The sequence below is a fragment of the Solanum lycopersicum genome, chromosome 9 (genome assembly GCF_036512215.1).
Source record: "Solanum lycopersicum chromosome 9, SLM_r2.1".
NCBI lineage: Eukaryota > Viridiplantae > Streptophyta > Magnoliopsida > Solanales > Solanaceae > Solanum > Solanum lycopersicum.
The window spans coordinates 11,682,170-11,708,015 of record NC_090808.1 but is presented as its reverse complement, the minus strand read 5'-3'; the positions used below and the strand labels follow the sequence as shown (position 1 = coordinate 11,708,015).

The window sequence follows — 25,846 nt, the reverse complement described above, 5'->3', positions numbered from 1 at the left end:
ATTTAAGCGGAAGTTTTGTGAATCATGGTTGTAATTAGGAAAAGCTCGTAATTAACGTGTGAGGATAAAGGAAAAAGAAATAAAAATAAAAAAAACACATAAAGGAGAAACTAAGAAAAAAAATAAGGAATTCTCACAACCTCTTTCTCAAGAACTCAAATCCACTTCTTGTTACAATTCTCTCAAGACTACTCCCAAGAAGTCAAACTCACTTCTTGTTACATAATCTAGGAATTATTACAACTCAATAATAAACCTAGAATATATCAACAAATACTAATAACCCTAGACTTTAATTGATCAGACTTCAGCATTCAATAGTTCGGAGTGGAACAGATTTTGTGGACTTGTTCGTAACGTTGCTGTGACGAAGACCTGTGTTTTTTCTACAGTAACTACCTCTCTCAAGATGATTTTTTTTCGCGATTATGCAATAGCTATCAATCTGGCTTTGCTGAAAAAATTCTCTCAATTTGTATTTATGCATAGAGACTTTTTCTCTTTAACTTCTTGATCCTTTTATAAGCTTCTAAGAATTTGTGTCCTTATTGTATAAGGAGAAGAGTTACAATTGTAGTTTAAAAAGGAATATAATATTTTGCCTTTTACTGTACAAACCTTTTTATACACAACTTCTTCCTTTAATTAAACTTGACATATACGATTTAAAATTTTCTTATTCGTTTCAACTTGAACTTTCAACACGGTTTGTTCAACTTTGGCTTTCAACATGCTTGATTTTACATGTTTTGCTTGATTTCCTTTTTCTCATCTGTATGTATATGCATTTTCTTTAAGTCTATCATCATATTCCTTGGTGCCGCAATATGTTTTTTCCTTTGCCGCAGTCTCTCATAATTGTACAGGTCATCTGCAGATAACACATACGACAACAAGTAGTGAACCATGCCTTCACTTTATCAATCATCAAAACTACTTATATGTTCTCCTATTTTCCAACATTTCCCCCCCTTTTGATGATGATAAACAATGATTTGTTACATATTAAGACTGTTTGTTAGTCATCAAAACTACAACTCTTTGTCATCCATCAAAACTACAACTTTCATGTTTTTTTATTCCCTAACAATTTTCCCTTTTTTGATGACAAACTATACATAATATGTCCCTATCTCACATCATGCAACTTCCCCCTTTTGCATCATTGAAAATCAATAACCAAAAAACTCGAATAACATTCAATGAGTGCAATATCATTTTTAACTCATAGCCACTTGGGCAACACTTTCAAATACACTTTTGCTAACAACATTGTTAGTTAATATGAGGATATTAGTCATCTTAAACTTATACACAATTAAGATCTTCAATGAATAAACAACTATGTAACACTATACGCCCTTAAAGCCCTAAATCAAAAGTCTATGATACCATGAGTATGAGACAGACATAAGCATATCAACGAGTCAAGGAGTCTAATTTTTTTTTTGATAAGTATTGGGACAAAGATTACCAAGTGAGGAAGAAAGGGATGTTTATCCCCATAAATTTTTTTTTCAGTATACCCATTGTGTACTTGCTCCTTCAATCTGATCAGTTTTCTTAGAATGTGAAATTTAATCAAGAGAAACATGAGGCACATCATCAATTTTTATCAAAAAAAGCTCTACTCCATAACATTTTCATTCCTCCATGATTTTTTGATAGATTTTTTTTTATGACGTTTTGAAGGAGTACCAACTACAAGTAAGAGATTAACCACATTTTGGTCCACAAAGATATGTTTTTTTTTTATCAATGAAAGCAAGTAACAATTTATTTCTATGAGTTTTGTTCCCCCTGAGAGATATACATGTTATAAACTTGGAAATGATGAAATATCAATTTGAAAATTGTGAATCTAGTTCAGACGTGGGTGGTAAAGCAAGGTTACCCCTAAATTAAAGCATGAGTGACTTCAATACTGAGATTTTCATCATTAGAGCAGTTTGAGATTAAACGATGCTTATTTTCAAAGAGGTTTCTCATGTGAATTTTAAGATAGTTGAATTTTTTATGATCAACCAGGTTCATTAGTGCATATGTTTGACCCAAACTCAGGAAATTAATGCATTGAAAAAGGATGGTACATACCTGAGTATTACAGAGAAACCAGGTTCACCCTTTTTATGTTCCTCCATGATTACTTAATGGTGTTAGCAAAGAGTAGAGATAATATCCACAGACCTTCTAAACATTGTTTGAGATGTGACTGGAGTTTATACCTGTTACAGTATGAAGCTGAGTTAGCAGATATTCAGTGTATAATTATTCAAGCATAAAATTATTCATTTACTAGCCAATTATTAAAGAAAAACATAATAATTCATCAACTTGTTTCGATAGTATAGACAATAAAATTCGCGTCGAGAAAACAATAATCAAGAACGGAAAATTATAGCAACAATCTATTTTATTATTTCAAATGCAAGTGTTACAATCTCTATAATTCCTCTGAATTCGCCTTTTCAAATATAAATTCAAGGGCTTTAAATCTTGTTCTTGAATCTATGATTTACTTGAACTTTAACTTTTTCTTGATCTTGACTTTTATTGGAACTCAAGGGCTTCGAGCTTGTTCTTGAATTCGGTGGTCTTGATCTTGATCGTTCTTGAACTTGAATGCTTGAATTCTTAAACTTGTAGCTTTGTAGAGAATTAAATGGCGTTTGTACCACAGAGTTTCTCTAGCTTCTTGTTTAGAATTTTTTGTCCCTTTTCTGAATTATGAGGACCCCTATTTATAGTTTTAGAATAGAGGAGTTGTGATTGGAATAAAATTCTGTTCATCCAATTAGATTGAAGTGACATGACATTTGGGCTTTATGGAGCGGGGTTGTCATCTTTGACACATGTCATGATTCTATTGATTTTCTTATTTGACTTGGCATGCCACATCATCTGCACACGTGGCGCCAAGATGAGCTCTAAAATGAGCTGAGATTGGGTTTAACAAATTGAGTTCATTCAATGTAGCCCAAATCAATTAATTTAGACTTTAATTAAATCCATATTTATTGAACTTAAATATTTAACTCAATTATATAAATCTACAATATTTATTTGGATTAATATATTTATGAATTCAATATAATCCGAATCATTTTATAAATTTATATCTAATAAATTTTAAATGATTACAGATAGGTCCTGACTTTTGTTGATTTTTCCCAAGTTCTTCATATTCAAGGACTTCATGAGTATGTCTGCATCATAATACTCTCCCAGATCAAAGGAATCTCAATCTGAGTAACAGAGAACCAACCCCTATGAGTTTTCAATAACTTTCAATGAATAACAAGGACCAGGTTCATACAACAAAGTTCCCCCTGAAGGTGTACCATACTCTAATTGTACTGATTGCTCTATTAATCCCCCTATCTCCAAAACCATAGGTTAGTAGAGTAATTCATCTTTCAGGTGCATCAATGATTGTTAGATGTAAACTAGGTTAATATGCAATGTTCCTTAAATTTGTATCATCAAAGACGTTTGATATCATGTCACTTTCTTCAACCTTTTTTTTTATCTTGTCTGTTTCATTTTTCTATTCTTTTCAAGGACTAAATCGACATTTTGAAAATCAAAAAGCGAGAGGAAATTTTCTACCATTTATAGCACATGTTTGAAACATGCACTATTCATGTACCAAGTTGACCTTTTTCCTCTCACTTTCACCTGAAACACTAGTCAAAGATTAGTCTTGCGAACCCAGATTAGCTTGGGACCCTTTATGTGAGTAAAATGATGAATAAGATTTCTTCTAGCCCATAAAGGCAAATAAGAAAACCTTTTATCTGGAACATTTTTATTTGGAACCACGTTCTTAGCCGTATTAGTCTTTTCCTTGTTGGTGAACTTAACATTTTTTTGAAAAAGCCTCAAATAGAGCTTTACGTTTATTCTTTAAATGACCTGAGTTTTCACATTGAGTGCATAAACTTTTAGAAATGTGAATAGTGTGTGCTACAAGATTATTCTATTTTTTAAAACCTATCTCACTTCGACTGGTGGTTTGTATTTCTAGAATCTGAGTTAAAATTTCAGAGGACCTGGTCCATCTAAGATTTTGTTCCAGATCATGTTTTGTATGATCAAGATTTTCCTGTAGCAACCTATTTCTTTCTTTTAGGGCTTTACAATTTATGCTTAATAATTTTATTTTTTCTTCCAGAGCTAATTGAAGTTCACTAGCAGAGTTTTTTCCCTCTTGACTTAACTCTGAGATTTTAATATGTTCTTTTAATTTATTTTGAAGAAAGTGATTGTGTTTCTCAAGATTGTCATTGTCTTCTCTTAAATATGCATAGTTTTCCATCATTTGTTCTCTTTCAAAATTGATTGACTGATATGCATCTATAAGAGTACTCAATAGGGACTCTAGTTCTTTTTTAGAATATGATTCAATATTAACTTTAATGTGATGAAAACTTACCTTGCTTTGTTTGTCATCTTCTTCGTCATATTCAGAATTTGTTCCAGCAATGAGTGCAAGAAAATCATATATATTTGATTGATATATTGCAAGTAGTGATTGATTTTCGAACCCTCCATCCTCAAATTCTTCTTCTGATTAGTCCCCCATAGCGGCAAACACCCTTTCATCGAATGATCAGCTTCTTGATTTGTCATTCTTCTATTTGTGGGAATGTACTTATCATTTTTTATTTCCTTTTCGTTCTCCGAATTATTCATCTTTTTCTCTAGAGCTTTTAATGGACAAAACTTGAAAAAGAGATCCGAACTTCCACACTTGTGATATACTTGATCTATTGGATTTTCAGTGATTTTTTGAGAGTTCCTTCTATCGAACACTTGTCCTTTTTTAACATTCTTGAGAACCTTTTGGTCATTAATGCAATATTTTGTCCTCAAAATATTCTGGTGTTGTGCCTGTAAGAACCAGGTTCTTCTCCCTTCTTTTGCCTCCAATTTCCTTTCTTATTTTTTTGAGTTCATAGGTAATGAGATTTCCAATGAGTTCATCCATATCTAAGTTATCTATATAACGAGCTTCAGTAATGTCTTCTACTTTGCTTTCCCAAGATTTTTGAAGAACACTCAAAAGTTATCTGACTGCCTTCCCATTAGGAAATATTTCTCCTACTGAGTAGATTTCATTGATGATTGCAGTGAACCTGATGTGCATCTCTTGGATTGTTTCGCCTTCTTCCATTCGAAACAGTTCGTATTGTCTATTCAAATTATCTATTTTAGACTTGTTTACATCCGTTGTTCCTTAATGCGTAGTTTACAGAGTTTTCCATATTGCTTTTGCATCTTGACATGATGAGATTCAATTATATTCATCTTTACCTGTTCCGCATATCAAGATCTTTTTTGCTTTAGCATTGTTCTGAATTGCAAGTTTATCTGCAACATTCCATTCTTTCCTATCCTTTGGTACTTGAGTGGTTCCATCAGTTCCATTATTCATGGGTATGGTTGGACCGTGTAACACGACTCACCATAGATCTGGATTTATTTTCTCTAAGTAAGTGAGCCATCATGCGATTCTTCCACCATCCATAATACTATCCATTAAACAGCGGTGGTCGAGTTTGAGAAGCTCCTTCCTATGGTGTAGGTGGTGCAACCATTGATCCTTTTCAAGATGTTATTGTTTGAATGGAAAGACCTTCTCTGATACCAATTGAAGAAACCTTACCTTGATAAAAGAACCAGGTTATTGTAATTCTGTCACAACATGATAAAACAAAGATTTATCGTGGAAACCTTCCTAACTCAAGGATCGAAAAAATCACACCGAAGTTTTATATTAATTCAAGATTTACAACTCATTTAATCAATGAATCAAATTTAAACTTCTAACCTTTTCGATTAACTATAATCGAAAACTCTCCACTCACCAAGAAGTCAAACTCGCTTCTTGTTTACAAAAACTCTCAACTCTTCTTAACTCTAACCACCCAAGAAGTCAAACCCACTTCTTGTTAACAATTCTCACAACCTCTTTCCCAAAAACTCAAACCCGTTTCTTGTTACAATTCTCTCAAGACTCTACTCCCAAGAAGTCAGACCTACTTCTTGTTACACAATCTAGGAATTATTACAACACAATAATAAACCTAGAACAAATCAACAAAAGCTAATAACCCTAGCCTTTAATAGATCAGACTTCAACATTCAATAGTTAAGAGTGAAACAGATTTTTTGGACCTTTCTTTACGTTGCTGTGATGAAGACCTGCGTTTTTTCTACAGTAACTATTGCTCTCAAGATGATTTTTTTTCGCGAATATGCAATATCTATCGATCTGGCTTTGCTGGAAAAATTCTATCAATTTGTGTTTATGCAAAGACACTTTTTTCCTTTAACTTCTTTATCCTTTTATAAGCTTTTGAGAATTTGTGTCCTTATCGTATAAGGAGAAAAGTTACAATTGTAGTATAAAAAAGAATACAATATTTTGCTTTTACTGTACAAACCTTTTTATACACAACTTCCTCTTTTAATTAAACTTGACATATACGATTTAAAATTTCGTTATTCGTTTCAACTTGAACTTTCAACACAGTTTGTTCAACTTTGGCTTTCAATGCGTTTTGCTTGATTTCCTTTTTCTCATCTGTATTATATGCATTTTCATTAAGTCCATCATCATATTCCTTGTTGCCGCAATACGTTTTTTTCTTTGCCGCAATCTCTTATAATTATACAGGTTATCTGCGATAGAGTATGCATACGAAAACAAGTAGTGAACCATGCCTTCACTTTATCAATTATCAAAATTACTTTATATGTTCTCCTATTTTCCAACAGAAGTAAAAGCATTGTAATAAATGAGTTTTTTCAAATTTGTACGCATGGATAAAGTATCGGGAATCAATTAAGCATTTGACTCTCGGAGTATTTGTTAACAATCCACGAAAATGGTCACAATATAATATTGTGGGATATCCTGCAGCTGAACCTCCAGCAAGAATAGCCTACATGCATGTAATAAAGTATGTCTGTATTAATAAAAAGTATGTTGATTAGTTATTGTTAATAAAGTATGTATGTATGAATTAAAAGTATGTTGATTAGTTATTGTTAATAAAGTATGTATGTATTAATAAAAAGTATGTTGATTAGTTATTGTCAAATGTAGAATTAATTAGTATATACATTTTTAGTATTCTTTAATCGCCTTGCCAACAACTCCTCCATTAATGTTTCAAAAATCCTGGCACCTCGGAAGTGCAGATTAGTAGCCTAAATTAAGAAAATATATACTCATTTAATTGGAATAAAGGATAAATATTCCAAATAAATGAGATGGAGTATTACAGGATTGACGTATTCGACATTTCTGGTGAAGGCTCCACCATCAAAGTTTCTAACAAACACTTTATTCCAATCATAAAAATCGAGATTTGCACTCTCATTCTTGCTATGGATACCTTCAAATAACCATGGCTGCATGATATCTGAAGAACCCACATCAATTTTTTGTATGTCACATTTACGCACCATCCACCTCCCTGGTTATATATAACAATAATTAATATATATATATATATATATATATATATATATATATATATATATATATTATACACATATAAGTAACATAGATTCATATTAAAGAAAACATATTAAACAGTTTTTACATAAAATAAACAAGCATAATTTACATATATGGGAAGTTACTAGATCTTAAATATGAAAACTTACACAATTAACGGAGTGAAGTTTTCCTTTCGGGAAACCCGAAAACTTACAGAAATATAACTTCTTCAAACTTAGTACAAACTTTATATTACAGAGAACCTTTTTATGCTAGGGTTTTATATGTATGTATGTATATATATATATATATATCAGAGTCAATCAAGTTAACATTTAATTAATTTTCCAGCATAAATATAATTATAAAAAGCTAGCTAGCTGTAGTATGGACACCCTCAGTAGTGTCCTCAGCATCAACAACACCCTCAATAATGCCTCTCTCAACAATCGTAGCACCATTAGTAGAGCTCTTCTCTACCTAAACAACTCTGGAGCTAGACGCCCCAGCAACCAACTCAATAGCCCTCAACTAACGGGCCTCCTCATCAACAATCGAGGCTCTCCTTGCAGCTTTCAACTCTCGACGCTCCCTCTTCTGTGCCCTAGCCTCATCCTCATGTTTACCTCATGCCTCTTGGCATGCTCTCGTGGTGAAGGTGGTGGCACTGCAGCAGTGGAGAATAAGGCCGCCAAAACAGTATCCTCGACAGGCTCTGTAGAAGGCGCCTAAGAATCGGGCACCCTAGCCTCTAGAATCGTGTCCAAGCCCGCTCGCAGACTATGTACAAAAGCCTGAAGGGTAGACACGTCCACCGGAGGGATGGCTGGGCTAGCATACACAACTCAAAAGCGTCCAGGCAATGATGAACCTCCATAATCTTCCTCTCTGTATGCTGGGCATCTTCTGTTCCATGCGCTCCTCCGCCTCAGAAATAGACCTCTGCATCCAAGGCTGGATGTGATGCAGAAGAATGGCCATTTGGGACTCAAGTTTCTAGACCCTAGCAAGTGAGACTAGAGTGGAGGAGGGAGTCAAACGAGAGGAGCTCGGGGCGGTGCTACCACCCGAGATAGACTCGTCCGAGGTGATGTCAGTAGGCTCAGATGTAGCCTGGGTAGCCGCTTGGGCTTGCTCGACTGTATCCTCCAGGTTCTCACCAAGCGGAGGAACCTCCGGGCAGGGTCCTATGTGTGGGTCCAATTCATTGGCCTCATCCCTGGTAAGGCCTATATCAATAGTGCCTGGCGGGGTCTTGATCTGATCTATGTGCCAAATGGTCACACCTGCGGACCTGCACAATTCAAACACCATGCACGGAAATGGGTAAGTAGTAGTGACCTTGAAATCCCTCTCGTGCATGATCGCCTGAAGAAGTCAAGCGAAGTCCACCTCGAACCTTGCTATCATCGCTGCCATCACAACTACGCGATTCCATGTGACTATATTATCTACAGCAGTGGGGGAAAGGCAGTGGTGGACTATTAACCACAGAAACTTGGCCGTGAAGGTCAGGTTAGCCTTCTTAATGGCTCCCTTCGGCTCCAGTACCCAGTCAGCAGCCTCTCCATCAATGGAAAAATACTGGGCCAACCACCATTTGGTAGTCTCTCTCAACTCTGGCTCACGCAAGAAGCATCCATCTTTAACCAGTTTCCATCGGTAGTCGAACTTGGCGGTGAGAGGAGTCCTGATGGCATCAACATCCTCGCCGTATAGATACCGGCGGATGGCTGGCAATGATATGTATACCCGTTTTCCGCGGACTCGGATGTGATGTAGTGGAGCCTGTTTGGCGGGGGCAGCCCGCCTACCAATCTGTGATCGGAGAGTCGCCATATACGAGGCGTAGAACTCTCTAACCAACTCCTCACTTTATCGGCCCAAAGCACGAGCCGTCCAATCTAGCCAGTGCCTGGTGAAGAGTGCATGGATATTCGACATGGTGGGGAGACTCCCCGTAAGGACCCGCTTCTCCATGGTAAGGGTCTGGGTCGTGACACCCTTATCATTCAGAAGCTTAGCGTCGGAGTACAACTCAAACTGCCCCTCAACACACCACCTATTGGGCTGGTTGGCATTCACGGCGGGGACTCTAGTTAGTGGTGCTGGAGTAAAATCATTACTATCGGCCTCATCAGACAAGAAGGACGGGGATGCCGTGGCTGGAGAGAAGCATCCTGAGTCCCGGAGATATCTTATGAACCCGATACTTCCTCAGAACCAGAAGCATTGCTGGAATGAGTAGCAGACCCAGAAGTCCTGCCATTATGCGCTCCTCTTCAGACTGAGAGGCAGTGAGTACGTTGGGTGCCACCTTTGTGGGGGTGGCTTTGGTGGTATGTGCAGCCCGTGTAGGAGTGATAGTGCCAGGGGGCACATATTCGGGGTCATGCTCATCATCAGAGCCAATGACCAGTCGAGAAAATGGGGTGACGGACTTAAAGCGCACTTGTGAGTACATGCGATGTATCTTTGGTACCATAAGTGTTAGTACTGAAAAGAACCACAATTAGTACCAGTAGAAACAAACAAGACATGCAAAAACTGAAATAATATTGTTGTAGTTTCTGTGCTGGATGACTGACCAGTTAACGGTCCATCCTGAGCATGACGGACCGTCATCACGGTCCGTCATGAAATACTTAAGAAAATTTATTGGACTCTCATAAAGAAAGTCTCTGACAATCACGACTGTCCGTCGTAGAGGTCCGTCATTGGACACTTAGAAAAGATTTTGTGACCCTTAGGAATAGGGTCTCTAACAACCATGATGATTGTGCAGGACGGACCGACGGCGGCACGATGGTCCGTCATAGAGGTCGTCGATGGACACTTAGAGAAAATAAACTGGAATTAGTGGGACGGACCCCACGACAGTGCGTCGAGGGCACGACGGTCCATCGACGGGGTCTCATTCTGTCTTTCAGTGAGAGAACTAGGGATTCCTCTCTCATCCCCTAAAATGCTAATCTAAAGAATACTTATTGATCCATAATTTCTAACCCAATTACCCTACATACTAGCAATCTTAAGGCAATAGTTCCTCGAGTTTTAGCATTCCATTTTGGAGGACTATCAACCTAGGTTAGAAACAATTATCAGAAATATACACCCCCATTTGATTTAGTTAACACAACACCCCCATTCTGTTTACTATGTGAAGGGTCTTAAGACATGTAGTATTAATGGGGTGAGTTCGTGGTATGCACTAGGGTTAAAATTTTGAAGATCCAACATTCAGAATCAAGCATGCAGCATGGGAAAACAAGAAAGAAATGTAGATGAGTTAGAGATCAGAACCACATACTTGATATATGGAGAAGATGAAAACAAAGCAAGGCATAAAACTCTGGTGAAAATCACAAGAACAATTGAGTCCGTCCGGCAGAGTACTTGAAGAAGCAGGGAGATTGGAAGAGGGAAAATTAGGGGAATTTGGAAAGGGATGGGGAATTTGATGTTTTGGGGAGAGGAAGAGAGTCTTACGGAGTTGAAGAGGGAGTAAATGTGGGAAGTGAGGGAATGAAACGGTTAGAATGAAGAGGTGGGAAGTTAAAAGGTTTACAAACTTTTAATATTCGCCGGTCGGGTTGGGTTGGGTTTACGGGTATTAATGGGATGATTCCCCCTCGACGATCCGTCATAGGTGTGACGACTTGTCATGGGGTCCGTCATGGGTTCCCTAATTTAGAAAAAATGGAGAAAATTTATCTGGACACGACGGATGCTTGCGACGGTCCGTCGATGGGTCCGTCAACGAGTTCTGCAGACCAATTTTCTGGTGATGTGCTACCTGCAAATTTAACACCCATGAAGCTATTCTTTTTGTACTTTCTGGACACTTTTTTGACACGGAACCTAAACTATGCTCTAGCGAACACTTCTAAAAAAAAGAAAAGCAACAAAAATGCAACTATTACTATAAAGTCATAAAAAACTATAGTTGGCTTAGAGGATACATATTGGGTTGCCTCCCAACCAACTTTTGATTTAACATCGCGGCACGACAGAGGACACTCGATTACTTAGACTTTATCTAGATTGTATGCCTCGATCACTTCATTCATCGTTTCAGCATGCCCAAGATAGATTTTTATTCGTTGTTCGTTCACCTTAAACCGCACATCCTCCTTGTTTCCAACTCAACAACTCCGTGAGGAAATAGTTGGGTTATCAAGCAAGGTCTAGTCCATTTGGACTTGAGTTTTCCCGGAAACAAGCGCAACATAGAATTGAATAAAAGCACCAAATCCCCAACCATAAAATCTAGTTTCTCAATCTTTTGGTCATGGTACTTCTTCATCTTTTCTTTGTAGAGGGCTGAACTTTCATAAGCTTTTAGGCGAAATTAATCGAGCTCATTCAACCAATTTAACCTCTGTTCTGCAGCCTCATTCAATTCCATTTTCAACTTCTTCATTGCCCGCATGGCTTTATGCTCTAATTCGACAGGTAAATGACAAGCCTTCCCATATACAAGTTGCTGTCGGGACATACCTACGGGAGTCTTGTATGCTGTCCTATAGGCCCAAACAGCATCATCAAGTCTCCTTGACCAATCCATTCTACTAGCGTTCACCCTTTTCGACAAAATCTGCTTAATCTCCCTATTTGACCCCTCAACTTGCCCACTAGTTTGAGGATGGTAAGGAGTGGCCAAATTATGGCGAACCCCATATATCTCCAATAATCCCTTAAACAATTTGTTGCAAAAGTGGGATCCCCCATCACGAATAATAGCCCTTGGGGTGCCAAATCAGGAAATATATTCTTTTTCAAGAACGCGGTGACACTCTTCCCTTCATTATTTGCTAGTGCGATAGCTATCACCCATTCAGAACTCATAAAAGGTCCCAGGAAGTCAATACCCCACACATCAAATAACTCAATAACGAGAATGGGATTTAAAGGGAGCTCTTACTTTTTTGAAATGCCGCCATTTCTTTAGCATCTATCACATGCCTTGGCGAACTCATGAGCATCTTCATGAATAGTTGACCAATAGTAGACACATTGTAAGATCTTGTGAGCGGTCCGACTACCACTATGATGTCCACCTACGGGTGAAGAATGGCATGCCTCCAAAACACTCAACATCTCAACTTCTGGCACACAACGCCGAATAAGCCCATCGGCACAATTCCTATACATGTAAGGCTCATCCCAAAAGAATTTTTTCACATCCTACATGAAATTTTTCCTTTGATGAAAGGACAAGTCTGATGGGATGATATCTCTAGTCAGATAATTCGCAAAATTTGCGAACCATGGAATCAAGTCTTGAGAGGGGACCAAAAAATGCTCATAGGGAAAGTATAATCAATTTCAGTTTTATCCCCCAATTCTCTCATTGCTTCATCTTTTAAACGGGACAAGTGATCATAAACTTGATATTTGATCCCTTTTATATCGATCACCTCAAAGTCAAATTCTTGCAATAGTAATACCCAATGAATCAACCTAGGTTTCAAATCCTTCTTTTCCATCAAATATCTCAAAGCAGAATGATCAATATGCACTATAACCCTAGTGCTAAGAAAATAGGAGCAAAATTTCTCAAAAGCAAAGACTACTGCAAGAAGCTCTTGCTCATTCACGGTGTAGTTCTTTTGGCTTCATTTAGGGCTTTACTAGCATAGTAAATGGGGTGAAGAATTTTGTCCCTTCTTTGCCCCAATACAACACCAAGAGCAACCCCACTAGCATCACACATTACCTCAAATGGCTTGATCCAATCCGGAGAAATAATGATAGGTGCAGACACCAACTTTTCTTTCAACTCACCAAATACCTTAAGATAGGATTCATCAAAATAAAATTTACACTCTTTCTCAAGCGACTTACACAAAGGATACAAAATTTTTGAAAAATCCTTGATGAACTGCTGGTAAAAACCTGCACGCCCAAGAAAGCTTCTCACACCTTTGACAAAGATAGGTGGGGGAAGTCTCTTTATTACCTCGACTTTAGCTCCATCAACCTCTATACCCTTCTCTGAAATGAGATGACCCAATACAATACCCTCTTTCACCATGAAGTGACATTTTTCCCAATTTAGTACTAGATTTCAGTCTTCACACTTCTTAAGAACCTCAGATAAATGACTCAAACACCACTCGAAGGAGTCACCAACCACAGAAAAATCATCCATAAACACCTCAATAGTGTTTTCCACCATATCAGAGAATATCAACATCATACATCTCTGAAATGTGGCGGGTGCATTGCACAACCCAAACGACATTCTCTTGAACGCAAAGGTCCCATATGGACAAGTAAAGGTGGTAATCTATTGATCTTTCAGTTCAACATAAATCTTATTATACCCCGAATAAACATCAAGAAAACAGTAACACCTCTTTTCAGCAAGTCTATCCAACATCTAGTTCATGAAGGGCATAGGAAAGTGGTCTTTTTTGGTCCATGCATTTAATTTCTGGTAATCAATACACACCCTCCAACCAATCACCGGTCTCATTGGAACAAGCTCATTTTTCTCATTGGAGACCACAATCATTCCCCCTTTCTTAGGTACACACTGAACAGGGCATACCCAAGTACTATCAGTGATTGTATATATCACTCTGGCATCAAACCACTTAATAATTTCCTTCTTCACTACCTCTTGTATAAGTGGATTTACACGTCTCTGATTCTCAATACTTGGCTTATGATCGGGCATGAGTTGGACTTTATGAGAACAAATACCCGGAGGGATCCCAAATAATATCCGCAATAGTCCACCCAATAGCTCTTTTGAACCTTTTAAAACTTTCCCCAAACTCTCAACTTGATGCACATTCAAATATGATGCAACAATAACTGGTAAAGTATCATCTTTTTCCAAGAATACATACCTTAGTGAGGTGGTAGAGGCTTAAGTTCTAATTTTGGAGCCTCCTCAATAGACGGTCTCGCGGGTGGAGATTCGCGATGTTGCATATCTAACTCAAATATCTTTGGTTTAAAATGAACATTACCTTGATCAAGTGCCGCGACCAATGACTCTTACTTATCAATGCCATCACTATCAAAATTTTTATCACATGCCGCCAATGCTTCTACACCCAGCGCTCTTCAATTTGTACCTCTGATGACTCTTTAACTTTGTAGGATATAGTAGATACCGATTGGAGCTCACCACTTTGCCTCATGGACCTACAAATGTTGAAGGTCACTTCTTCATTTTTCAACTGGAATTTCATCTACCCTTTTTTCATATCAACCAGGACCCTACCCGTAGCAAGGAATGACCTCCCAAGAATAATAGGCACCTCAAAATTGGCCTCACAATCAAGAATCACAAAATCGTCCGGAAATATGAATGATTCCATTTTTACTAGAACATCGTGGAGTATATCAATGGGCCTTTTTACCATTCGATCGACCATCAGTAGCCGCATCACAGTGGGATTTGGGTTACCGTGACCCAACTTCTTGTAAATCGAGTGGGGCATGAAATTTATACTAGCCCCAAGATCACATAATGATTTTGGAAAATGTAACAGCCCAATTGTACAAGGTATAGTGAAAGTACCACGATCTCCTTGCTTTTGCACTAGAGATCTTGTAGCAATGGAACTACAGTGCTGCATTCTATCATAATCCTCAAAAGCGACTGATCTTTTCTTTGTAACCAGATCTTTCATGAACTTGGAATAATCAGGGATTTGTTCAAGCGCTTCTACCAAAGGGACATTGATAGAAAGCTGTTTCAACATCATTATAAAATGTTGGTATTTACCATATTCAGTCATTTTTAATAACCTTTGTGGGAAAGGAGGTGGTGGTTTAGGCATGGGGGTCACCTTTTGGGGCACCTCAACATCTTTTACCATTTTATCTTCTAACTCACCACTAACCTCCATCACTGTATCATCATCTTTTATCACCTTTTCTACACCAGACAACATGGGTGGGTCAATGGTTTGCTTACCACCCCGAGTAGTGGTTGCTATACAATGCCCATCATTTTTTGGATTTTGGACAGTGTTTCTAGGAAGAGTGCCCGATTGTCGTGTGTTCACAGTTGCAGACAATTGGGCCATTTGCAACTCAAGATGCTTAATCGAGATTGCATGTGTATCAACTTTCTGCCCTATACCTGCTAAGTCATTCCTTAACTCTTTAGTGTGCTCATCACTAGCATCAAACCTCCTCATCATTTACCGCATCATATTATCAACTCGCGCCATACTACCTCCATCATCCCTCGAAGCAACTTCACGATTTTGAGGTGGAACATAGGGCCCACTCCTATCATTTCTATTACCATAGTTACCCCAGTTGAAGTTGTTATCGCGGTTGTAATTCCCATCTCGATTATAATGATCCTTGCGGTCGTAATTATCATAGTTCCAACCTTGGTTTCCTTGACTATGGCGCCAATTCTCTTTATTGGATTCTTGGACGTTTGGTCGGAAACCTCCCCATATGATAATTCACTGCATAGGAGTCATCCTCATAGTAATATTCATCATTTGGCGGTGGTGGTTTTGAAAAATAGTTCGCCGCATTTACCTTTTCCGTACCCCCAACAACATGTTTCAACACTAACCCAAGTTCAGTTCTCATTTGAGCCATCTCTTCCTGAAGATCATCTGCGACTGAGTTGTGTACGGATTGGACTGTGAAGGTGTTTCTCCAAGTATATGACTTCCTAGTATTCTAAGATTTATTGTTTCGGGAGTTTTTCTCTAACTTTTAAGCAATTTCGGCATAAGGACACTCCCCATAAGAACCAACTGCTATTGTATCCAACACCACTTTGTTATTATCATCTTGTCACCGTTAGAAATACTCTTTAAGAGACGCATCATCTATGCGGTGATTTGGAACACTTTGCAAGAATGAAGTGAACCTATCCCAAGAACTGCTAACTGACTCTCCCGGTAGTTCCACAAAGTTGTTCACTATGTCTTTGCGGTTTAGTTTCTTAGACACCGGGTAGTAGCGTACTAAGAAAGCATCCGTCAATTTATTTCAAGTGAAGATTGAGTTATAGGAGAGCTCAGTAAACTAGATAGCAGCCTCTCCCGTTAGTGAGAGAGGAAAAACTCTTAGCCCGATTACATCCATATTCAAATCAGGCCTCCCTACACAACTTTTGCACTCTGCCCTTACCTTAGTGATGTGGGAATATGGATCCTTAGAAGGTAGACCTGAAAACAAACCTTTGGCAGTGAGAATTTGTATCAGACTACTAGTTACCACAAAAGTGTGGCCGTGTGGTAAAGGGGGCATGACGAGTGGCCCATCAGAGTTTGCGATATTTTCATAGCCCTTATAGTAATCTTGAAGGCGTGGAGTGGGAGGTTGTCTCCATATTTCACCTTCCCCACGAATATTAGGTCATACAGGGTCACGAACGTCGACCAATGGTGGCATTTATGGGCCGACCTCATCTTCTTGGATGCTCAAATTCTGATTCATTCTTCTTAAAGTACTCTCTTGTTCGTGTCATGTTCAATTACGGGTATTTCTCAACTCCTTGTGTTTGGCATGTAAGGAAGTTAGACCTGCAAGAGACAAAAACAAACAAAAAAAGTAAAATTAGAAAAATGTTGACTAAACTTCGGTAATAAGGTTAAAGTTAATCTAAAAGTCACTTTCTCTAGAAGCGGCGCCAAAATTTGATACACTCAAATTTACTTCTCGGAAAGAAGTAAAAGCGGTAGCATCAAGAAAAGAACTTAACTACTGATGTTGGGATCGTTTCCATGAGGAAAATGGTTCAGACTTAACTTTATTCTATTATTACTTCTATTTAGTCAATTATTTTCCGAAAACAAATAACTAAATGGGGTTTTGATTAATAAAAGCAATTAGCTAAATTAATGTAAACAAGTGACAGGTTCAAGTATTGGAGTTTAATCAAGTTATGAGAGTAACTAGAGCGTAAATGTTCCCCATAGGCTCCTAACTCGGTAATTCTAGCTATAACATCCTTTCTTAGTATCTTGCATGTAAAGTGATATGTTAGTTATCTCTAAATTCTTTGTCCGACATCTAGAGAATTTCACACCATACCTTGGTTCGTCTACATGTGTTGCTTTACTAAGCCTTATCTTTACCTCCTATTAAGCATCATATTCGATATTTTACTAAGTTGTAACTTCGTACCAACCGACACTAGCCTATTAGATAGTATACACTAAATCTATGCTGATAATTCTTTTCCTATTATCTACCTCCTTGGTCCGGCAAGTAGCAATAAGGCAATTTCTAAAGTTTTCCATCCGTTAAAAAGACTTCTAAGCGAAAGAATTAGCAATACATGCAAGACATTATTCTAGAATTATTATTTTAGTTAGATTTTACCTTGTTATTCACCCATGGTTCCCACAACCCTAGTTATGGAGTTTACTTACCCATGCTAATAATCACACAATTCATATTGATAATATAAGAATTCATGCATTTACTTTTATGAGAATGAAGAAAATCCAAAAATTCACCTGAATAATTCACAAAAACGGCAACAATTGATTCAAGAAAAGTATGATCAAATACCAAAATCAAGAGTTCAATACTTAAACAAGAGAACTAAAAAATATCCAAATACTAACCCCAAAAACGAGGTTTTTCGAACTACTTATAAAAAAATAAAACCTAATAAAAAAGGACTCTATTTATGGCAAATCTGTCCAAAACACATCTGAATCAACGATCCCTGCAACGGACCATCATGGACAAGACGGTCCATCGTGGGCTCCGTCATTCCATACTTGGTATGATTTTCTGCTGCTTTCTTTATCAACTTTTTTTTCCTCGATGGACAGATATGACGGACCGTTGCAAGCACGACGATCTGTTGAGGGGTTCCATTCCATAACACTTAGAAACTTCGTTAAATTCGTACTGGAACTACTCTTTGACAACCACGACGAATATGCAGGATGAATTGTCATTGCTATGACGGTCCGTCATGATCTTCCGTAGTCCCACGCTTGTTCAGACTTCCCCAACTTCCTTCAACAGCCATTTTCTTCTCACTATGGTGCCACCTACGGACCGTAACAGTCACGACGGACCGTCGTGGGCTCTGTAGGTGGTCATTTCTGTAATTTCTGCTCAAATCCTCTACATTCTCCTTTGGATTGATTTCTTGCAAATAAAGACAAACCTACATAAAAAATCAATACAAAAAGGCTTTAGACCCTTACTAAACTTAAGGAAAAGACATTGAAAGTACCGTGAATCCACGGTAAATCACACACCGTGGAAGATGTTCTACTTTCCAAAGGTAGAACTAGGACACATCCCATGTTGGCACATGGTTAAGGGATATCAAATGCTTTTTGTAGTCTAGTCTCATACTCAAATAAATCTACTACCACAAGCGTATCCACTCAGTGCTTTGCCTTGTTTCACATAGAGTAAATCATTCCCTAGGTGTATTAATGATTGTACCATCACTAAGTCCTACCAACTCATAACACTTTTTACAAGGATAAATCGTATGACTTGCTTAGAGATGGTTTCATGCCGTTTAAGCCAACCTATACCTAAGTCCATCATTCCACTCAAGAAGGGCACCATTACGGTCTACTGATCAACGCTTCTATTAACCTTTTTTTTGATATTCAAGGTTTCACATACATAACCTTCAATTCATATTCAAGGTCCCATATAAGTATTTCATAGAAGGGCACTTACTTTAGGTCTATTGATCCTAGACTTACATCCCTCATTCATTCATACACGTACATGACAAGGTGCCTAAGCCTACCAAGTCAGGAGATCACCTTCACATAGCTTTCATGTATCAAGAAGAAAGACCTAATTATACCATTCAAGACACAACATTTATCATATAATTTATTCCATATCATTCAAGTAACAAGTAGGAACAACTAAATCTACCAGCATAAGATACAACATCATTCTACAAGGATCATTCCTAGTCGTTCATCAACATATAACATCAATTCGAGAAGAATCATAACATTATAACACCCATTCAAAATCATATAGACATAATATGAGAACCTTCACTTAATACATTCACATTATACAAGATCCCATATGTAGAACATATCATTCTTTACTATACTCATACATATAAGCCATAACATCTTATACATAACCACATTACTTTATATACCAAACTTCACATTATACCTTCATATAAAACCTAGCATGATACTACTATGATTCACATAATAATGTCGACAAGACCATGATCATCATCATATTCATCACATGATCACCGCCACCATAAATGGACCATACCACTCAATAACAATTCTATATCAATTCTATATTAACTAAGGGAATTAGGTCAAGTTACCTTCTTTCAATAGCTAAGATCACCATTCCTTAACATCTCCAAAAATTCAAAATATAATAACATAATTCATCATAGAAATCTACATTAAAACATAATCTAAACTCAATTCTATCATCATTGGATCATAAGCAATATATCCAGTTCATAGCGATATTTTAAGATTTGAGAATATCAAGGATTCATGGAGATTTTCATTGTAAAACATAAAACATACATAAATAATATCATATCTAATCATTTGAAATCGTTTCATGCAAGAACCCTTGAGTTAGAGTGAAAATAAGACTTTTTCATAAACATTTGAGATCTTTGAAATCACTTTGAAATTGGATCTAAGGTGATAATTAAACTTAGATAAATAAATAACATACCTTATTATAAGTAAAACAAAGAGAACTAAAGAATAAATCCATTCGAATCTGTAGCCCTAGCTCAAATTTTGACCTTGAGCTTCCATGGGGTTTGAGATAACTTTAGAAGGAGAAAGGGTTTTTATTTTGAAAAAGTGAAGTCAATTATACGTCTTAGTGTTTCAACACTCTTAAATTACCTAAATAAACATAAAATAACCATCCATACCTTTAATTAGACTTGGGGTGAATTTACAATATTACCCTAAGCTTGGCCAAAATGTTACAGGAAAACAAGCCCAAAACGACGCCCTACCATCTATTGGCCGTAGAAGGAGTGACACCTCGTTATTGGGGTCCTTAGTTTGGGTCAGAGATCCAAAATGTTCAGGCCTTTCAGGTCCAATTTATGCCAAAGGTAGATGAGCCGTTGTTTGAACGACTGGCTGTCCCTTTTGACCATTATTTGACAATGCCCGACAATATCTAGGCTAAGAGATAGGGTCCTACTCTAGGGCCCCTCATGGGTCCTTGGTTTAGTCGTACCCGGACGTTAAACTCTAAATATTCTCATATAGGTCTTAGGGTCCTATCCAATCAATTTAGACACCAAACATCTCATGAAATATGAAAAGGTACACTAGGACACACACAAGCACATAGATGGCTAGTCGTCGAACGTCTAAATCATTCCTTAATGTTTCACTTCAAACTAAATCGGAGTGACTTAGAAGCTTATTTACACATTAAATTATGTAGTGAACATCCCTTAAACACAAGTGAAGCTCTAGTTCAACCTAATTCATTTTGAGGGTCGTTACATTTATGCTTCATCCAAAATATAAGAAGAACAATTACATTGATGGAATTCTTCATGAAATTCTCCCTGATGTACGAGCCTAAAATGAAATTTGAAATGCTCCTTAACATACGATCCTAATCTACAAATTGAAGCGCTCCTCGATGTATGATCCTAAACTGCAAGTTAAAATGCTCCTTGATGTATGGCCTAAACTACAAGTTAAAATGCTCCTCGATGTTCAAGCCTAAACTACAAGTTGAAATGCTCCTCGACTTATGATCCTAAGATGCAAGTTGAAATTCTCTTTGATATAAGAACATTAACTTCTAGTTACAACGCTTCTTAAGATATGAGCATAAACTACATGTTACTCCTGGATCGCAAGAGTGTAAACTGCGTACGACCCAAATAATAATAATAATAATTATAAAATGAAATAATAAAACTCATTATCTTGAACTACGGTATGACTTGATCCTTTCACCGAGGTACATAGGCGCTTGGAGTAACCACTCTAAGTTCAATCAAATGAGTGAAAAAAAGTTTAATGGCCTTGCGTGATCATCACACGAGCTCTTTAAATTTTATGAAGCTAGCACATGAATTCAAATGCGTCACAAATGAGAAAAGGAGAAGATTTATGAAGCCTCCTTAACAATGTGAAAATTGGCTCGTGATTCAGATATTTCTTCACTAACTTGTGAATTTTCTACCACGACCACTCAAAGGTGAAAAAATAATAATCATCATATTTTGAAGTTGATCTGAGCATATCAAAAGCCTATTAGTGGAACTCATAATGATCTTGATCATCGTTGTTACACAAATTGAAGTTCTTGAATCCTTCTCTGCAACAAAAAAAAGTTCGTAATACTGAGACCCCTATACCAAGTTATAGATTGTTCAAAGTTGCAAATAAAACATGCTAAATTCGGAAGTAAACTTCGGGTATTAATATGATCTATTCAAAGGAACTTTGATTTGAATTATTAATATGCGATAGGCTGATGAATTCATGTGCGTTTGATCAAGCGACATGCAATTCTACTTGAGTTTTTTTTCTTATGGTTCAAATAATTTTGTGTAATTCACCGATGTTCCAGTTTGTTACTCAAAATTAGGGGCATCTTTACCTACAACATCAAATCGTACACCCTTTGGATACAATCTCTATGTTGAAATTGTACAGCCGCAAATATCATGATGTGAACATTCCAAGTTCAAGAGGCTATTTTTTGTTATTGTCAAGAGCGCACAAAGTTGAGAGAATGACATTCTGGGCGTATAGTCAACTTGAAAAATTTATTCTCATCAATCATAAATGAATTTCGTTGTAACTTCTATAAATAGTGTTTTTCTTGATGCTCTCATCACAATGAAATAAGAAGCTCATAGTTTCACCATTATTACAACGAACTATGGATTTCACACCGAAAATGCACTCCTTACAATAAAACAAGAAATCAAATAGTTTCAAAATTTAAGCTCATTTTTAAAATATATCTATATAAATATGGAGGTCTTTTAATCATGATTTTTAGACATGTTGTATTTCTATAAGTTATGCTTCTAAAGGAAAAAAAATAACATTATTTCGAGGCTCCTATGTCGAGTTGTTGATTTTCTCCAAAAGTTGTTCAAGGCTGAAGAGTTTAGCAAGGAAGAATTTGAGTTAACTTTGAAAATATATCTGTGCTAATTTGGAAATGTTTTGGCTGTGATTTTTGTATATGTTCGTCTGTGAGTAATGCTTCAATCAGAGTGAGAATAACATCATTTCGAGGATCATACTCCAAGTTATTCATTTTCTCCCAAAGTTGCTCAAACCTGACGAATTGAGCGAGAAAGAATTCTAGCTAACTTTGAAAATATACTTGTACTAATCTGGAAAACTTTTGTTCGGGATTTTTACATATTTTGTACTTCTGTGAGTTATGCCTCCAACCGAACAAGAATCACAATATTTCAAGGCTCCTACGCCGAGTTATTGTTTTTCTCCCTAAGTTGCTCAATACTGAAGAATTGAGCGATACAAAATTTGAGCTGACTTTAAAAATATATCTATACTAAACTAGAGATCTGTTGGCCATGATTTTTACACGTATTGTATTTCTATGATTTATTCTTCTAATGAACGAAGACTAACTTTATTTCGATGATCCCACATCGATTCATCGGTTTTCTACCACAGGTGCTCAAATCTTAAAAGTCGACCAAGGAAAAATTCGAGCTAACTTTGGAATAGTAGACGTACTAACTCGGAAATCTTTTAGTCATGAGTTTCACATATATTGTATTTGTGTGAGTTATCTTTCTAATGAAATGGAAACTTGTCGTTAGAATATTTCTACTACGCGTTACTAAATTTCAAACATAAGGGCTCAAAGCTTAAATCTTGGAGAAAGTTCTCTGAACATGTAGAGTAAGTTGCAAAACACACGACAAACACTCAAAATAGAGAACTAAAAGAAAATATTTGAGAAAAAAACCCAACACTTTTATTCATTCAAGAAGGATTGTCACTACATCAGAACAATCTTCTAGGAAAAAAAACAAGACAAGAAAGAAAATAAAATAAAACAAGAAAATGATAGAGAACGTCCTTATGCATGATAAAAGACTAAGAAAAATGCATATGGCTAAGGATTTGGGACGACTTATCTCGGCATACTGCTTTAGCTTAGCTATTTCTTTTATTTCTGTTTTCGACAAGGGAATGATTTTCTCAATGGCATGAATTTCATCTTCACAGTTAGTAATAGTCTCTTGATTTTTTCAGACGATCTCTTCTGATAATCCTCAATAAGTGAGATTGTTATTATTATTTGAAGACCATAGTTTTAACTCCTTTTCATCTCTTGTAAGGAATTTTTGAATCTCTTCCATGTGTTTTTTTCATATTGACTTTCTCCTCATTTTCAATATCAAGACATGGCTGCGTAGTAGAAAGCAACTCTTGATGAGAATCCTTTATTATCTTTTGAGAAGGGGACAACCTTGCAACATCTTAATCTCCACATCTCTTTAAAAAATCTTCAAGTAGAACGTATAAAGGAGAAAGGTTGATGATGTTAACTTCTCAAAGGCCTTTTAAGAATCAAGGTAACATCTGCCTTCAACTCTTTGAGTTTTTTTTACGGATTCAATAGAGAATTGAATAATACACTCACATAAGTTATGCTATGTTCCAGAAATGTAAGATAGTTTAAATCTTGAAATAGCCTTTTGTGGTCCAAAATTCGACGCAATCCCCAACAAAGGGTGGACCGAATCATTGGAAATATCTGAACACCCATTTTGATGTGCTGCAATCTCCACACTAGTATTTGATTCATCTTAAGAATTTTAAACTTTTTTTTTAAAAAAGGACCATCAACTTTGTTAGTGGAACCTCATTTGCAACTTGAATCTTAACTTCAACAAGAGGGAGGTAAGAACTCTTCGCCATATTGAGGGAGTTTGATATTGTGGTACAATCTTCAAATACATTTACATTGCTAGGGATGTCCCCAAGACCACCTGGATAATAAAAAAAATACAATTGAAAAAGGGAGGAAACTTTAGAGAAAGGGAGGAAACTTTAGAGAAAAATTCAAGAGATGACTTTTACCGGACGTGCCAATTTAGTCAAGGGCATTATAGAACCAGAAACACCATCTTCGAAGATTGCAATATCAGTACTAATGGAATCTAATTCAATAATTGGATTGTGGAGTGTTCAAGTCCTTATGTTTTTGTCATGCCCGAAGCCTACACCCTGGACGTGGCCGACACCCAATGACCATTGCTGGCCTTGAGCGAACTTTTCTTTGCTTACTCAACTCAGCAAAAAACTTAACTTACTAAATCATAAAACTTACAGATTATCATAGTAAATACTTAAATATAATTATGTTGGCCAAAATTGCACTTTAGTATCAAAACAATGTATATCTGTAAATAAAGAGAGACTAAAAACTAAATTGTCGCGCTAACTAAGTTCTATGAAGCCTCTACTATACTGAGATGTATATTGGGAAAAACCCTACAACATTCTACAAGGAAATACGGAAAGCAATAAAAGAGTCCTCAAGAACGCAAGGAGGCTTACCACTAAATCTGAAGCTCAAAATGGATCAACGAAGCGCTGCGTGCTGATCCTGGTTACTCGTGTCTGCATCATAAGACGATAAAAGACAACTCACATCAATACATTGGATGTACGAGTATTTGAATCTGAATGCTAAACGCAACTACAAAACTTGAAAGGAGTAAGAATACACTTACCTTGGATCTTCTCAACTCAAGAAATAATGACTCAATGTAAAGTAGTAAGGACTCATGCAATATAAAGAAAACTTGAAAAGAAAACAGCGTAAACACTTAGTTCATTATGTATAATACAATAATAAACTCAACTTTACTTATATAAGAAAGTAATATAATTTTTTAGGAGGTTTTTTAACAGAGAACCATCACTATGAGTCTAAGTGATGGTACAACATATTACCTCACATTGTAAGAGGACCGCTCTATACCTTGCCGTCGATAGTGAACCTGAACTACTAAGTGGATCCACTGGTCTATGCTAAAAATCACTAAGAAATCATTTAAAAAGTATGATCCTTTATCTCTCCATGTTGGCTACATGGTCTATGGAGACTTGAGTTAATATGAACTAACGTCACCATATCGGTGCACAATGCTACTCCCAATAATACTTAGATCATATGTTTTAAAAACACTTCTTCTCTGGTTTGAGATAATTTTCTCAAAGATAGCTTTAAATTCTCTCTTGAAACTCATAGTTTTCTTTTTACTAAAACTAGCCATAGGCTCTGTGCAAGTCTAGCTTCCTTTCTTTCTCAAAAGTTTGAAAATTTTGTTTGAACTCTTATGGACTACTA

The 25,846-nt window shown here is 36.7% G+C and overlaps 1 protein-coding gene across 1 annotated transcript; it reads right to left on the bottom strand.

Annotated features, from left to right (window-relative positions):
• Positions 1–14,721: 14,721 nt before the first annotated feature.
• Positions 14,722–15,678, bottom strand: LOC138338366 (uncharacterized). The gene has a single exon (XM_069289323.1). It carries the CDS (start codon positions 15,676–15,678, stop codon positions 14,722–14,724), a length of 957 nt encoding a protein of 318 aa, XP_069145424.1.
• Positions 15,679–25,846: the final 10,168 nt, after the last annotated feature.

Coding starts and splice junctions, on each gene's coding strand:
- LOC138338366 (XM_069289323.1), bottom strand. CDS start 15,678: ATGAGGAGGTTTGATGCTAGTGATGAGCACACTAAAGAGTTAAGGAAT.